Here is a 15,268-nt window from a genome sequence, read left to right on the forward strand (position 1 = left end):
GCATTTTTCTAAGGTACATAAACTTTTGGGATTGACTGTATAGCCAATACATCTTTAAGTAAAACCAGAATATAATCTTGTTTGCCTTACCTGGAATTGTGTTTCTCGATGATAAACGTCTCATTAATATTTATAACTTTGTTACGCGTCGAGCATGCTGAAAAAATAATTAGTTGTTTAATACATCTTGAACGATAAACATGCATCTCTTACCTTTAGTTTCTTCTGAAACATTGCTGTTTATTTTTTCACGAAATAAATTCGTTCTTAAGGATTGATCATTTAGTTTCGGAGTAAAGCAAGTAGATGTTGAACTGCAAGGTCTATCATTTTCGACATTTCTATTTATCTTAGGCGATATTATTTTTATATTAAGTGGAGAATAGTTTTTCGATGCAGATCGTGGACTTCCCACTTTCTTTTTTCTTGGAGTACAATGTGACTCGTTTTGCGAAGCACATGCATTAATATTACGTCGCTTGCGAGGAGATTCCAAATGGCTATCATTCAATTCTATTTTCCGCTTCGACGAACCATTAACAACATTGTTTTCGCCGCTCGTAGATGACTTATAAACACAAATGCGCTTTTCCTCTCTGCTGATAGTGATATCTTGAACTAACTCAGAATCACTGGAGCTATCATCACCATTTCCATCAAACGCAGGTATATTTAATTTATTTAAGTTAATTCGACTAGAATTAGTTCTAGAACATATTGATGGTTCTAATGCTTTGTAATCGTCTGAGGTATAATCAATCTCATCTATATCGTAAACATCTAAATTTTCATGATCTAATTTCAAATATTTAGACAATCTAATATCAAATATGTTTAATGGTGTGGTAACCATAGTTTTGTCATTCAATATACTTTTATGCACTTTCTTTTTTCGTCTTGTCTTATTTCTATTAAATATCAATGATTGCTCTTCATTTTTTAAAATTAAATCGTCTATACCATCGAGTTGAGGGACATCTAAAGATAAAGAGTCTTCAGTAATAGTTCTGTCAATTTCTTTATCGTTTTCAGCGACTTGTGGATCAATTTCAGGCATACTTGTTTGACTGATAGGTCCAATAGCTGAATTCCATGAACTAAGACTGTCTAACTCTAAACTTGTAATATTTAAATCGTCAAGTTCATCATCTTCATGATCCTCCTGAATTTGATTGCTTAAGACAGAAAATTGAGAACCCAGCATACTGTCATTATCTATTACCCTTTCTTCCTCACTTTCCTCTGCTAAGCCTGCTAACATTTCCACTAACTGCATATCTTGAGAATCCAAAATAGTACTCTCATTCGCTGTATCATGAATTGAATTTTCTGGTGTCACAGTTTTCTCAAGTTCTAATAAATTATTATCTAAAAGTGATTCATTCTGATCTTCCCGATTTAATAAGTTATCTTCATCTGCTACTTCTATGGGATAACTAAGTGTTTTTGATGATACTGGTGTTATATCTTCACTGATCTGTGAAATAGATTGTAATCTTCTTATTAATCTCTCTTTTTGGTAAATATCATTCTCTGTTGGTTCATAACTTCTTTCATTCGAATTTGTATATAATAATTGTGACGCAGGATTATCTAAATCTTTTGCCTCCCTCCTGTACTTTTCTTCGTTCCAAATAGCTGCAATGCCTGGATTTAAATCTAAACCATTCTGAAGTTCTTGCCTGTTAAGTATATCGGATGCGCAAGCATCTACTTCCAGTTTGCAGGAACTTTGCCTTGCAATATGTAAAGGAAGCCACTTTTGAGAATCAAACGAATTTGATGAGCTCTCGTTTTGTGAACCATCCTTTGAGCCTGTATACGTACTCTGTCTGAACTTGACATCTCTCAAGTTTATTAAGCTCATTCCATAAAGATTATAATCTATCATAAATTGTAAAATGAAGGGTATATGTGCCTCATGTGGTTGCAAGCATTGATTAAATATTGTGCCATTCTGAAAGAAGATTTCCATTAGTCTTATATTATTTAACGACAAGAGGGAGAGACAGTTGTAAATATATACTTGTAATAAATCAGCTGCTCTTTTAATCATAGCTGGATTGTAAAAAAAAATTTTAAAGAATAGATGCTGCTTCTCATGATATCCGTAAAGAGGAATTCCAGCGACTCTTTGGATTTTATGGACATGCTGAGTATTAGACATTGCAGATCCTAACGACACGTTCAATGCAGAATCTATTGCTGCTGCTAATTTGTACATGAAACTGTCGACATTATTATCTATCGTGCATGGTATATACATGTACGGAAATACCCTGTGAATATGTAGACATGTTTTTAGCCCAGAAGGAGTAGATCCGAATATTCGAATAACTGGAACTTGTCTAATATCGTTTCCCCGGAAATCCGAAAATGTTACATCAAGATCCAACAGTGGAGTCGACTGATAACTGTCTAATGTTACCAAATTAATCGAAAACATGTTCTGGATTCTCTTTACAAACTTAATCTCAAATTATTTAAAATATGGGTAGAGGTATATAGTGAATCCGGGTTATGTCACATACAAAGCGCGCGAACGCACGCGAAGGTAAAACGGTCTAAAAAAAACAAAAATTCACTCGGATTTCGAGTTCTCATGCCTCGTTAAGGAAAATGGGATATTCAAATTTTTAATATTGCTTTCGCTTGCATAACACAAATAAAATGTACGCAACACCACCTGTTGCCAATTCCTGAACATTGATTTTATATAATTGAGACATAATTAGTAATGAAATATAGGACGTAGTGAAGACACAACAAATAATGTTTTTATATCTTTTTATTTCATTATTAGTTTAATATCCTTCAGGTTTCCATAATCAACAGTATAAATTGTACAAAAGTACATTGGTTTTAAGCATACATACATATTTAAAATAGTTACTTTCATCTTATATCGTGTAAATACCATGAAAAATAGACTTGTCAAATAACAGGTTTTTAGGTCACTTTTAGCATGTAAAAAATACTACAACATGTTAAACATTTTTGGAAGATCAACACTGTACAAAATACCATTTTATATTTATGTATAAATGTATGTATAATATAGAAACCTTCTGTGCTTTCTATTATGCTATGTTAGGCCAATAAAATCACAATAGTAGAATCTTCATCAATCTGGCCACGATTCTTCAAATATAAATTCCAAATGTACAAATAATATTCTTTCATGTTTGTATTGAACAAAAATTAAAGTGAAAATGCAAAATGACTTGAATCAATTAAATGAATGCTTGAATACAAATAAGTAGATTCAATACATTGTTCTGATAACATAATAAGTTAAATACATATCAAAATTGTAATGGTTTATGAAGAAAATTAAAATGATGATTGGTCCTCATTTTAAGCATGAGAGCTTAAAAAAGGGTACAGTAACTCCTCTCACGAAAGGGATTCGACTTTTGAGATGAGAAACCAACCAAAAGATAATCCTCCTGCTCGTGCTCCGTAATATATTTCATAATATCCTCCACTGCTTTACTGACCGTAATTCGCTTTATAGCAGCTTCACGGCGTAGCTGCTCCGTGATTTGACGTTGTTGTTGCAAATTCGTGGTCACCATATCCATAACAGTTGAAGAAAACAGAATTCCTTACCAAGTGCTTTCAAATAAAATAGAAACTTTCAAGTTTACTCGGTCCATTACTATTATAAGGATTATACGAGATTCAACTTACTAATTAATAATTTCCGTTAATAACGCTCTGAAGATTCAGATACTTCGATACTTCGTGTATTATTCTAACTGATTCTAATTTTTACCACTTATCAGTTTATGAGCACATCCCTCAAGCTTGGTTTTCATGAATCACTTCATTCAATAATTATAATATATTTTGTATATATTTCGAATAAGTCGCTATTATTTATTTAGTCGATGCTTCCGCACTTAATATTTAAGTCCAAAAAGAAATATCAAATTGTTATATAGCAAAAGAAAATTATGATTATTGCGCAAAGATGTCACTCTGAGAGCTAAACCTGAAGAAGGATCTCGATACTTGATCGTTTTTGACGGAAAATTGAAGTTTTGCGGGTTGATCACGAATAGTGAATTACACGTGAGAAATATCTTTTAATTTTGATAAAAGATCATGGCTATGCACATACCAAAAGCACCGGGCATGTCCCAAATGCTTAAAGACGGAGCACGTGTAAGTGCTAAATATTTTCTGATAGGTATTCGTAAACTATCGCATCGTGGCCGAAAGATATTTCTTCGTCAAATAGAGTACGACTCAACGTTGTATCAAACATTACCTTTTATGGGCATAATATATTTGTTCTTTACATACGGTATTTAATCTAAAATAAAAGATGCTTTCCTTTTAAGACCATAGAAATTATTAAGTTTGATTCATCTTCACGTGATTTGCGACCGGTTGATGGCTTCTAAGTTGTCAGTCTAATTACGTGCAACTTTCAAAGTCATTTACAATAACTTACCATTTACCAGTTATTCTTGTTAATAATGATTATCAAATTATAAGCAATAAAAAAATATTAAATTACTAATGTTCATAACTAATTTAAATCTTGTTTGAATCAGTATTTCTCAGGCCTAGAGGAAGCTGTATATAGGAATATAACAGCGTGCAAGGAATTTGCTCAAACTGTGAGAACTGCTTATGGTCCAAATGGGATGAACAAAATGGTGATCAACCACATTGAAAAACTGTTTGTTACCAGTGATGCAGCTACGATCATTAACGAACTAGAAGTTGAACACCCAGCTGCTAAATTAATAGTTTTAGCATCAAAAATGCAAGAAGCAGAAGTTGGGGATGGTACTAACTTTGTCGTCATTTTTGCTGGAGCTCTCTTAGAAGCTGCAGAAGAGTTACTTCGTTTGGTAAAAATTGAAAATTTATTTTTAACACTACTTAATAGACAATGTAAGTACATATTAAAGAATATAAATATTCTCTTTAACAGGGTATTACTACATCTGAGATAGTTGAAGGATATGAAGCCTCGTTAGAAAAAGTTTTGGAGATATTACCATCGTTAGTTTGTTACGAGGTGAAGGATTATAGAGATGAGAACCAAGTGAAAGTAGGAATTAAGTCATCTATCATGAGCAAACAATATGGAAATGAAGATGTCCTCACTTCCCTTGTCGCAAAGGCTTGTGTGTCTATCTTGCCAGAAAACACCACCTTCAATGTGGATAATGTACGCGTTTGCAAAATACTCGGATGTGGTTTATCCAACTCTGAAGTGGTACAGGGAATGGTGTTCAAACGGCATGTTGAAGGAGATGTGACTAAGAAAGAGAATGCGAAAATTGCTGTCTACACCTGTGCCGTGGACATTGTGCAGACCGAGACGAAAGGAACAGTTTTAATCAAGACCGCAGATGAACTGATGAAATTCTCCAGAGGAGAGGAATCCATGTTAGAATCTCAAATAAAAGCAATGGCCGACAGTGGAGCTAATGTAATCGTCTCTGGAGGAAAGTTTGGTGATATGACATTGCATTATATGAACAAGTATAATTTAATGGCTGTTCGTATACCTAGCAAATTCGATGTTAGGAGATTATGCAAAACTGTTGGAGCTACCGCTCTGCCGAAACTGGTATATTATTTTATTTTATTAGAATTTCACTGTTAGCAGATATGTATCTAACTGGATTGCTTGTTTAAAGACCCCACCAACGAAGGAAGAATTAGGATACGCTGATACAGTATATATCGATGAAGTTGGAGACACCATAGTCGTGAAATTTGCATTACATGGCAAAGATAGCCGCGTCAGTACTGTGATCGTTCGAGGATCAACTGACAATTACATGGATGACATCGAACGCGCTATCGACGACGGAGTGAATACGTTCAAGGGAATAACGAGAGACGGGAGATTCGTTCCTGGAGCAGGCGCTACTGAAATTGAACTCGCTGCGCAACTTAGTGTGTACGCGGATACATTATCAGGTTTAGAACATTACGCAGTGCGGAAATTCGCAACGGCACTAGAAATGTTCCCAAAAACTTTGGCGGAAAACAGCGGAAGTTACGCGTCCGAACTTTTGTCGAAACTATATGCTGCGCATAAGGAAGGGAAGAAAAATTGCGGTTTCGACATCGAGGTATACAACCAAGTTTTATTGATTACAACTTGGTATGATAACGCGTATTAATGAAAAATTGTTTTACAGCAAAAGGCAGGACTTATAGATGCGCTGGATGCCCAAATTTTAGACTTGTTCTTAATGAAACAGTGGGGTTTAAAATATGCTGTTGGTGTTGCGTGCACCATACTTAAGATTGATCAAATTATTATGGCGAAACGTGCGGGTGGACCAAAAATGCCCGGCGGTGGAGTTCGCGATGACGACGAGTGATGAAAATAAACAGAATTATTCAATTATTCATTATTTCTTACGTCTAACTTATAACATTGCTATCAGTGCATTACGTTTCATGTTAAACAGTATCTATTTGTAAAGAAAATCTGCATTACATGTTCTACAGCTTTTTTAATGAATTTAACGATAAATTATATTGAAATACTATTTTATATTTTTCCTTGAACGCAAATTCCTTCAACACGTACATGTAATAAAATCCCAATTAAATAGCAAGAATAATCATTGCAGCAAATATAATAATAGTGAGAGAAACATGCCAAAAAATTATCATAGCTATTCAAATTTCGCCTTCATTTTACAGCGACAAGTTTTAAATTACTTTTAATTAAGAGAATTAAATTAATTTCGAGAGTAATTCAATTTTTTATTTAATATGCGTTTTATTGTCGAGGTTAGTGATAAGTAACCAACAACAAATTACGTATCAAATAAATTTCCAACTCAATTTACCTTGAGTGTTATCTGTTCACTAATGTAAAAAATGTGTCTGATATAACTTCGAATCTTAAAGATAAACAAAACTTGTTCAAGTGATGATAAGAAAGTTTATATAATATCAGAAGTAAGTGGAATTAAGTGATTTATAGTACTGTCATCAACTGCTATAACTAAGTTTAACATAATTCGAACAACATGAGTGTGAAATTTGCTTCCAATTTATCCTTCATGTTCTTGGAAACACCGTCAATCATTGAAAGATACAGATTGGCAAAAGAAGCTGGTTTTAAAGCTGTAGAAAGTGGATTTCCTTTTGGATTCTCTATCAAAGAAGTGTCAGAAGCAAAAAAGAATGCTGGTGTCGAACAAATTCTTATAAATGTCTACACAGGTATGTAATAATTCCAATTGATTTAACTAAAGTACAACTTCCTAAATTTGATTTTAATGTTATTACTGTGAATAGGTGATGTGTCTAAAGGAGAGTTAGGATTTGCAGCAATACCTGGAGAAGAAGAGAATTTTCGAAAGAGTATTGACTTGACGATTGAATATGCAAAAGCTCTGAATTGCAAGAAGTAAATAAGTTTAATTGTATTAATCAGAAATCATGATCTAATTCATTGTTTTGTAGGATACATGTAATGTCAGGCAAAGTGAATGAAGTAACGTCTGCTAATGATGATGTTTATGTAAAGAATCTTTCATATGCAGCTGATAGGTTCAGCAAAGAAGGAATTGTTGGTGTTATAGAACCAATCAACAGTATCACTGTTCCGAATTATTATATGAATAGCTATCAAAAGGGTAATTATTACCATACTTTTGACGTAATTAATTTATCCTTGACGTGAAATTATTTTTACAGGCTTGGACGTAATAAAAAAGATAAATAGCCCAAATTTAAAACTTTTACTGGATGTTTTCCACATGCAACATATTTGTGGCAATATTACCAATAATATTAAGAAACTGTTCCCATATATAGGTAGACGAGCCTTATTTTACATATGCATTTATTTCAATTCTTATACTTTCACTTAATTTGTAGGACATGTACAAATTGCTCAAGTACCGGAGAGACATGAACCTGACACTGCAGGCGAAATAAATTATAAGTATGTCCTTTCTACTTTAGAGAAAGAAGGGTATCATGACTACGTGGGCTTGGAGTATCGCCCGAAAGCATCTTCAATAGAAGGATTGAGCTGGATAAAAAATTATGGTTACAACTTGTAGTATTTGTAAAGTTTGTATTCGCAACGGAACAATTATTGCATTTATCACTGTTTAAGAAAGTTCTAATCTTTTATATATGCTTTCTTCTAATAATCACAATAAATGCACTTACAATGTATACATATATTTGAAAGTAAGATGTTGTTACGCAAACGTATTATTTTGTCAGTCATAAAATGTACATTATATTGATATTAAAACATACCAGTTTCGCAATATTAATCCTTAAAGGAATAATTTTACCGGCTAAGTACAAGAAAAATGTATTAGAAAAGTATTAACAAAATTTCCTGATTAATTAAGCAAAATACTTGAAAGCATTCACGTATAATATTGAATATAAATCTCTTGAAAATATTAATAAAAATACTTCGCTAAATACATTAAACATGCAAAAGAAAAATTGTTCTTATTTCAGTTAATGTTGAGAAATATTTTTATGTACGCTACGGTACAAAAGTTTGAAGCAGTCTTTGTGATAAAATTGTTCCTTCGAGAATTGCAATGCTGTATTATCTTCGTATTTGTATTTCTTTAAGGAAGACATTAGTTGCTTTTGTCGTGACATGCTTTAAACTTTTGAGTAGCAATACGATTTACTAACTTCTTTTTTGATTTCGTAGAGCATAATCATTTGACTAAAAACCATATTATAAATGGAATATTACATAGGATTTACACCAGACATAGCTAAAATATATTTTATTCAGTGAGAACAATTTTATTCTTTAATATCCCATTTTCTGGCGAATATGTTAAAATATTGATTCTTTTGATATATTCTCTATTTAAAACCGATAACATTCAAAGGGCGCGGTAGTTGCCCGAAGGCAAGTATCTATTATTTTACAATACCTTTGATTCATACTCTTGAATGAAAGCATTATATTTAGGGCAATAGTTTTCTTTTAATTATGCCGATTTCCTGTATTGTTACATAACACTTTTCATCAGTATTTTAAAGTTTATCACTGAAAATTACGATTGTGACAGTAACAATAATAATAACATGTTATACATGCTGCATATATATATAGTCTCAAAAATGTTGTGCAGATTAATTTGTATTCTATTTCCTGTCAATAATTTTGACGACATGTATTAATGTATAGGGATCTGTAAGAGCTAATACACAGCAGTTAATATCGTCTAAATAGTAATCCTTCGCATCTTTCTATTGAGAATTAATTGAGCATAATGTTACTTAAGTAGTTCGTTTCCACCACTAATGAGATTAGAACTGTGGATGCCAAGGAATTATACGACGACCTCGAGAACAATCTATGTTAATTAAAGAAAAACATTCTTTTATCATAAAAATACGAAAATCAATTAAAAATATATGTTGTTCTAAACAACTTCAGTTGCATCCACCAAAGGTTGATTGGCATCAGCTGCAGGACCTATCACAGCAGTGCTGTAAAATATTAAAAGAAAATTAATGCATCTCAAAATTGTAATATTAAGTACTAATACATTATAAGAAATATGCGAAAATTTATTTGGATGAACATTGACAAGATTTAGTATCGATGAACGCAAATAGTTATGCTGCATGATTTCACAAAAAGCCATTACATTACATTGCGTATTTTGCCTGCATGAAAAAGCATTCAATGTTAGAGTTTATAAATAAAAAGAGGCTTTAGACATGCAGTAATACAAAATTTAATTATGCTATACAGGATTCAGCATGTAAGTATGCAATTACCTTTGATATACGTGTTTTGATACATTAAAAATTGATGCAGAGAATGATGACATATGAAACATGTGATTCATGATAAAAATTGCAAGTATTAATAACAGTATGATAAGTTAAATACAGATCATGTACAAAATGAATATATTTCTGATTTCATAATGGAACTGTAAAGGGCTTGTAGTTATTTTATGCGAGGTGATAGATCTCAATCATGAAAGTTTGAACAGAGTCAGACACACTTTTAAACAGCCACTTAACATTACCCAGTGCCAAGTGCCAAAATTGTAGCTTCTTGTACCAATGTCATTTGATCAATGGTGGACCTGTAGCCAAAAACTCAACCTAATTACTGAATTAGTTGAATATATAGTGATATATAGACACACTGGCGTTAAGTACAAAACTGTAATGAATGAAATAATTTAATTATTATGCTTGCCGTATGAAGAAAGTGATAGACTTATTTCAAAGTGTAAATAGCATGCTTCTCTCTGGATTAATGTTATTAAGTTATTAAAAATACATTATCATCACGAAATACAATAGAAGGATAGTTAATAAAAAAAAGGAACCATTCATGCAACTACAGCCTGTTGAGTTTTTATAACGAATTATACAACTACTTATAATAAGTTCTTGTAAGTGAATTGTTTGTAGTTGGACATGCATGCGACTACGGAAATAATTCTCAATAAAAAAAGAATTGAAGTTCCAGTATTTCGTACATTATAAATACATGAGATGCTCTGATTTTATCAATTTATTTTTCTTTGTTCTTTATTACAGTGTTCTGTAATTAGTAATATAGACAATGAAATTTACATATATTTATATCATAAGAAGAATATCACACATATTCTATAAATCAGTAAATGCATAAATAACAAATGTGATAACATAAAATTAATATACAATTTATACAATCTTCATTCATCTTTTAAGCATAATTCTCTAAATATTTTATTGTACAAATTGTACATTTATGTACTAATCATTATAAAAAAATGCATCGTTCACTACGTATTCCTTTTATCGTTACTTTTAAGCATAATCGTCATGTATCGACTATTATTATTACATTAAATTAGCAATTAAATGTTTTTTACGTACATCAAATACAATTTCATGGTAAACTCTTTATTAAATCGTACTCTTAGAACGATTCATTTGATGCCATAACATTCTTAGTCAATTACTATTTTAAAAATGATGTCATACAAATAAAGAGTTTACATTAAATACAGGTTTAAAGTACTCCCAGTTTTTATTCCTATTTATTAGAAGTATTTTAGAGAATAAATACTCCATCTCTTCTTTAATAAAGCAATAACTATTACAACCTATTTGTAAGAAAAAAATGGTCAAAAGTATGAGCTAGTAGTAGTAGTAGTATCAGTATGTAGAATCACTCATGTAGTCGAGTAATATGTATTCTGTTCGTACATCTAGCACAAAGAGTATGTACATATGGCTAACATGAGTTTTGTACCAGAAGTACTACCTATTCTCGGGCAATGCATGTAGGTCTACCGCATCGCCTCAATTAGGGATTCACAGACTACACGATACCTGATTGCGACCCATAGAGAGGTGGAGAGTCAAGCTCGGTCTCATCACCCCACTGTTGGGTAGTAGGTCCCAACAGAGTATGTGTGTCTTCATTGCACAGCCGTTCAGGAAAGTTTACCCCATCGCCAAAACTGTAACCCACACCCTACCTTCTACTTGATGTAATCCCACTTATACTCAGAGGTAGCGTAACTACTTGCATTTATAGTTACCCTCTCTCAATACTTTTAACATAGATTCTCTTGTTTTCGTACGTCTATTCCCGAATTCGTTATTTATAAAGTAAAAGGAAAGTATATAAAAAGAAGAAAGTAATGTTGAATATAGTTACGCCACTTCTTACAATCAAATAAATATTAATCTGTAAGAACCAAATGCACAATACTTTTTGAAATAGTAAGGAAATTATACTGACGAATAATGTAATTTTTTATCGATAGACAATACGATGCAACTACAAACAGCATGCACTTCTTAAATTATGAGTTTAAAATAAAACTGATACCTATTTCAAAGTCCATCTCAATTAATGATTATCTGTAGATTAAATACAAGATACAGATTTAATCTTATTGTAGGTAGTCGTATAAATATCATCGATTTTAACAATTCAATGTACGATCACTATAAACAATATTTATTATTGTTCGTGAATACCGTATGAGTAACGATTCTACAATTTATCAGATGGAGTTAATGTTACATCGACTAGAATTCACAACACATTTCAACAACTTAAGAAACACACATGTAATCAACAATTAAGAAAGGCTGTTAGATACGAACAGACCTAGCACCAGAATTATAATTTCGCCATTTGTATATTATTCTCAACGTTGATGAATAATAAATATAACATTATAGATTTTATAATAAAATAAAAGCACAAATGAAATGATTGCATGCATCCACAAAGCAAACACATATATCTAACTTCATTACTCTGGAACTCTGTATAAAATAAATGATAAGAAAAAAAAGACAATGCTCTGGAGAAGAGGAGTATGAATCTAAAAAAATATGAAGAAAATGTTCCCCCTTTTTGTTCATCCAGATATTCTTTAAATGTAACAATACGTTACTTATTTCGATACAACTGCCTTTTAATCAAGAATATTAAGGAGTTCCATAGTAAGGCTCGTATGTAGCTATCATTCTATTGGCACGTAGATTTCTATATTGCTGACCTGTTTCGAGTACTGCCCATGGAGTCGTAAGTATTGGGTGTGCCTTGATGTTGCGCACGTACCGGAAAGGTGACACCGTTTCCAAGACTAAAACACATTCAACGTATCCATCGCGTTTTAACGGTGATACAACTACTATTGTATTTATGTACTTAATTCATGAAAGATCTAATATAATCAATTGAAATCACGAAAAATAATATAAATCTCGACACGCATGGTTGATAAATATCAAATTTTTATTCTTCACGTTGAATTCGTTTGATTTTTAAGGCAGTTCGTACGATCTATTTTTCCCATTTTCTTCAAATTTATATGTTATCTATGAAATGATAGCTTGCTTTTTTGCGAACGTATACACTACTATAGTTGCTTAATTTAAAGATACATACATAAACAAAGCATACAGTACGACAGACAGTGCTATAGGTGGAATCTTTCGAATATTGCTAGATTCTATTTTCTATGCAAGATGACATTTAATAATAAGATAACAATTTTCTGATATACGTGATATCGATATGAATCAATTTACGATGTTGTATTGTATATACATACATATATATGTATATCAGCATTCGCATGCTCTTTTACTTAGTATACAAGTATGAATTGTAATTACTACATAATTACAATAGTTGTGCTACATATTCTTCACATTTATATATTGTGCAAATGGTTCACAGTTTCGATAGGAAATCATCGATATTAGACTGTTAAACTAAATAATATAAATTATGGGTGTAAATAGCTAAATACTGTTGGACGTACCTAGTGAAAACAGGAAGGAACCATAGCTTAGGATTATCACCAAATACTTCTTGGAAATTATTGTATTTTCCAAGGCTAAAACCATCTTTATCCTTCCCTGTGCTGAACATAGGTGGTGTAAAGGCCTCTACAAATGTATCACAAATCAATGTAGATATTCTATGAGATGAACAATCGTATAAAACATGCTTTCAATTTACCTAACGTAGATCTATTGTGTAAAACAAGGTAGCAATGATAGAGGAAAAGGGAATTTAAACTAATTGCAAATATCAGTGCGACAAAGAATAAGAACAGTAGATGAAATCTACCCACTCCATCCAATTCCCCCTGTAAAAAGAACAATTTCTGTTAGTACAAGAATGATAAATCATGTTTGAAACAGGAAGTTATATCATATTAAAAAGAATAATATGTAGAAGCTATACTTACTTTCCAAAAACGTATAAAGTACTGTAAAGATGTAACAGTAATGAATATACAATAAAGAAGTGCATATGCCATAAACAACATGAAGAATTTGTAATTGTGAAAACCTACACAGTTGTTCACCCATGGACAATGATGATCCATTTTCAAAATACATGTATTACACACACTACAATGGTGTGCTCTATCTGGCTTAATTAACTGACATTTTTCACAAAAACGTATTACTAAAAAGAAAATAATTATATGTTATATAAGACATTTGCATTTTTAATAGAAACAGAATTGTCAATAAATAAATGGCATGCCTCCTTTCATAGTACGATTAGTAACTGGAAGATCTTGTGCAAATCTTTCTAAAATTTGTCTCTGTGCTTCTTCCGTCTCTGCTTGTTGAACTTTTCCCATTTCTACATCTGGTATTTTGAACTATAAGAAACATAATATCTTTATTCTCTATCGATAGTCTTGTAAAATAAATGATTGTTATGCAGATCTTACCTTGTCGGGTATTTCGATTAAATCTGTAAATATGGTCTGCCAATAGGACCATAAAAATAGTAGAAAGAGGATATGATAAATGAACAAATAAAATGCTGTAAACAAAGAAACGATATTAAAGTTAAAATAATATTAAGAGATATAGTCTTCGTAGAAAATTATAATTATACGCACCTTTTTGGACATAATTATCTACAGTATCTAGAAAGGACACATAGAAAAATGAATATGAAAGTTGAAGAGAAATACCATAATTTCGAAAATCTCTGTTATTAAAAATGATTTGAACGAAAAGTTTAGAAGACACTTACAAAAACATAACTGCACCACATAAGCATAATACGACCACATTACTACCGTCAAGATGAAAATAACTGGTATCCATTTCACGGCTTTCACAAACCACCAACAAGATCCGTTTTGTTTTCCCATTCTATTCACTGTATTACAGATATACATGGGTGCGGGATTATACATCATTCAGGTAAACATTATTTTTTACCATTATCAAACCGATGCACCATTGCGGACACCTTGCGCGAAGAACCGTACACATGCAGCTAGTTTCTCCATTATAATATGAAACCATCTTACAATAAACAATCGGGTATTATCTCGTCTTTAGTATATTTTCTCTATCAACATTACAGGTGTCTACTGTCTATCTCTATGCACCGAATTGAAAATTACTTTTCCAGATAAAAACAAAATTTTCACATCGCCCCTTTCGTATTACTGCCACATATCAAAAGAGAGCATCTTCGTTTGGTAATGGACAAATCGTTGCTACGCTTTACAATTTGATTGAAGTAAAGTTCATATGTATGGAACGGCCTTTCCTCCGTTTTCATTGTGGAAAATAATTTCATTACAAACCGACATTAATATCGGACGTAATACTAGTAAATTGTATTCAATTTGAAAATTTATACAACTTCGGGCAAATACTTCGAAACTGAAGTGTTTAATCGATTTATATTTAATCGGAATAAAATATGCCAAGAGGATGTAAAAGAAGTAGGGAAGGGTTTTATATCTGT

At 31.9% G+C, this 15,268-nt stretch overlaps 5 protein-coding genes across 8 annotated transcripts in view; 2 read left to right on the forward strand and 3 right to left on the reverse strand.

Annotated features, from left to right (window-relative positions):
* DNApol-zeta (DNA polymerase zeta catalytic subunit) overlaps positions 1 to 2,722 on the reverse strand; it is a 10,461-nt gene extending 7,739 nt beyond the window's left edge. Inside the window, exons 1-3 of the mRNA XM_018021827.2 lie at positions 2,027 to 2,722; positions 214 to 1,957; positions 91 to 157 (exon numbers count right to left, since the gene is read on the reverse strand). Coding sequence (XP_017877316.1) covers positions 91 to 157; positions 214 to 1,957; positions 2,027 to 2,446 — 2,231 coding nt within the window. The 5' untranslated portion in view covers positions 2,447 to 2,722. The remainder of the gene's footprint in view (positions 1 to 90; positions 158 to 213; positions 1,958 to 2,026) is intronic.
* A 51-nt stretch (positions 2,723 to 2,773) lies between these two features.
* Positions 2,774 to 3,825, reverse strand: Ggamma1 (guanine nucleotide-binding protein subunit gamma-1). The gene is made up of 2 exons (XM_018021817.2): positions 3,694 to 3,825; positions 2,774 to 3,618 (listed from the first exon to the last, which is right to left on the reverse strand). The coding sequence occupies exon 2, from the start codon at positions 3,582 to 3,584 to the stop codon at positions 3,372 to 3,374; it is 213 nt and encodes a 70-aa protein (XP_017877306.1). The 5' UTR covers positions 3,585 to 3,618; positions 3,694 to 3,825; the 3' UTR covers positions 2,774 to 3,371.
* A 125-nt stretch (positions 3,826 to 3,950) lies between these two features.
* On the forward strand, positions 3,951 to 6,533 carry CCT8 (chaperonin containing TCP1 subunit 8). The gene is made up of 5 exons (XM_018021679.2): positions 3,951 to 4,170; positions 4,566 to 4,868; positions 4,952 to 5,596; positions 5,667 to 6,107; positions 6,177 to 6,533. The coding sequence occupies exons 1-5, from the start codon at positions 4,111 to 4,113 to the stop codon at positions 6,360 to 6,362; spliced, it is 1,635 nt and encodes a 544-aa protein (XP_017877168.1). The 5' UTR covers positions 3,951 to 4,110; the 3' UTR covers positions 6,363 to 6,533.
* Positions 6,534 to 6,635: 102 nt separating this feature from the next.
* Positions 6,636 to 8,288, forward strand: Gip (hydroxypyruvate isomerase-like protein Gip). The gene is made up of 5 exons (XM_018021784.2): positions 6,636 to 7,218; positions 7,294 to 7,405; positions 7,462 to 7,634; positions 7,696 to 7,815; positions 7,879 to 8,288. Exons 1-5 carry the CDS (start codon positions 7,023 to 7,025, stop codon positions 8,064 to 8,066), a joined length of 789 nt encoding a protein of 262 aa, XP_017877273.1. The 5' UTR covers positions 6,636 to 7,022; the 3' UTR covers positions 8,067 to 8,288.
* Positions 8,064 to 15,076, reverse strand: LOC108623297 (palmitoyltransferase ZDHHC15B). Of its 4 annotated transcripts, none has more exons than XM_018021722.2 (10): positions 14,540 to 15,072; positions 14,403 to 14,429; positions 14,229 to 14,323; positions 14,036 to 14,156; positions 13,731 to 13,954; positions 13,499 to 13,628; positions 13,299 to 13,425; positions 12,528 to 12,614; positions 10,035 to 10,094; positions 8,064 to 9,483 (listed from the first exon to the last, which is right to left on the reverse strand). In XM_018021722.2, the coding sequence occupies exons 1-10, from the start codon at positions 14,706 to 14,708 to the stop codon at positions 9,417 to 9,419; spliced, it is 1,107 nt and encodes a 368-aa protein (XP_017877211.1). In that variant the 5' UTR covers positions 14,709 to 15,072; the 3' UTR covers positions 8,064 to 9,416. The 4 variants fall into 4 exon arrangements, with proteins under 4 accessions (XP_017877211.1, XP_017877228.1, XP_017877202.1 ...); XM_018021739.2 differs by lacking the exon at positions 8,064 to 9,483 and having other exon boundaries at positions 9,516 to 11,471; positions 13,731 to 13,751; positions 13,839 to 13,954; positions 14,540 to 15,076; XM_018021713.2 differs by lacking the exon at positions 8,064 to 9,483 and having other exon boundaries at positions 9,516 to 11,471; positions 14,540 to 15,070.
* Positions 15,077 to 15,268: the final 192 nt, after the last annotated feature.

Source organism: Ceratina calcarata, unplaced genomic scaffold (assembly GCF_001652005.2).
Source record: "Ceratina calcarata isolate Rehan_Ccalc_2016 unplaced genomic scaffold, ASM165200v1 scaffold115, whole genome shotgun sequence".
NCBI classification, from domain to species: domain Eukaryota; kingdom Metazoa; phylum Arthropoda; class Insecta; order Hymenoptera; family Apidae; genus Ceratina; species Ceratina calcarata.

Bases quoted from the DNA above. Each gene is read 5' to 3' on its own strand.
- Ggamma1 (XM_018021817.2), bottom strand. From the start codon at position 3,584: ATGGATATGGTGACCACGAATTTGCAACAACAACGTCAAATCACGGAG.
- Gip (XM_018021784.2), top strand. From the start codon at position 7,023: ATGAGTGTGAAATTTGCTTCCAATTTATCCTTCATGTTCTTGGAAACA. The intron at 7,635-7,695 runs GTAATTATTACC...TTATTTTTACAG, and splicing joins TATGAATAGCTATCAAAAGG to GCTTGGACGTAATAAAAAAG. The intron at 7,816-7,878 runs GTAGACGAGCCT...CTTAATTTGTAG, and splicing joins GAAACTGTTCCCATATATAG to GACATGTACAAATTGCTCAA.
- CCT8 (XM_018021679.2), top strand. From the start codon at position 4,111: ATGGCTATGCACATACCAAAAGCACCGGGCATGTCCCAAATGCTTAAA. The intron at 4,171-4,565 runs GTAAGTGCTAAA...TGTTTGAATCAG, and splicing joins TGCTTAAAGACGGAGCACGT to TATTTCTCAGGCCTAGAGGA. The intron at 6,108-6,176 runs GTATACAACCAA...ATTGTTTTACAG, and splicing joins ATTGCGGTTTCGACATCGAG to CAAAAGGCAGGACTTATAGA.
- LOC108623297 (XM_018021713.2), bottom strand. From the start codon at position 14,708: ATGATGTATAATCCCGCACCCATGTATATCTGTAATACAGTGAATAGA. The intron at 14,324-14,402 runs GTGCGTATAATT...CTTTGTTTACAG, and splicing joins AGATAATTATGTCCAAAAAG to CATTTTATTTGTTCATTTAT. The intron at 11,472-12,527 runs GTCAGCAATATA...TGTGGGTTACAG, and splicing joins ATGGGCAGTACTCGAAACAG to TTTTGGCGATGGGGTAAACT.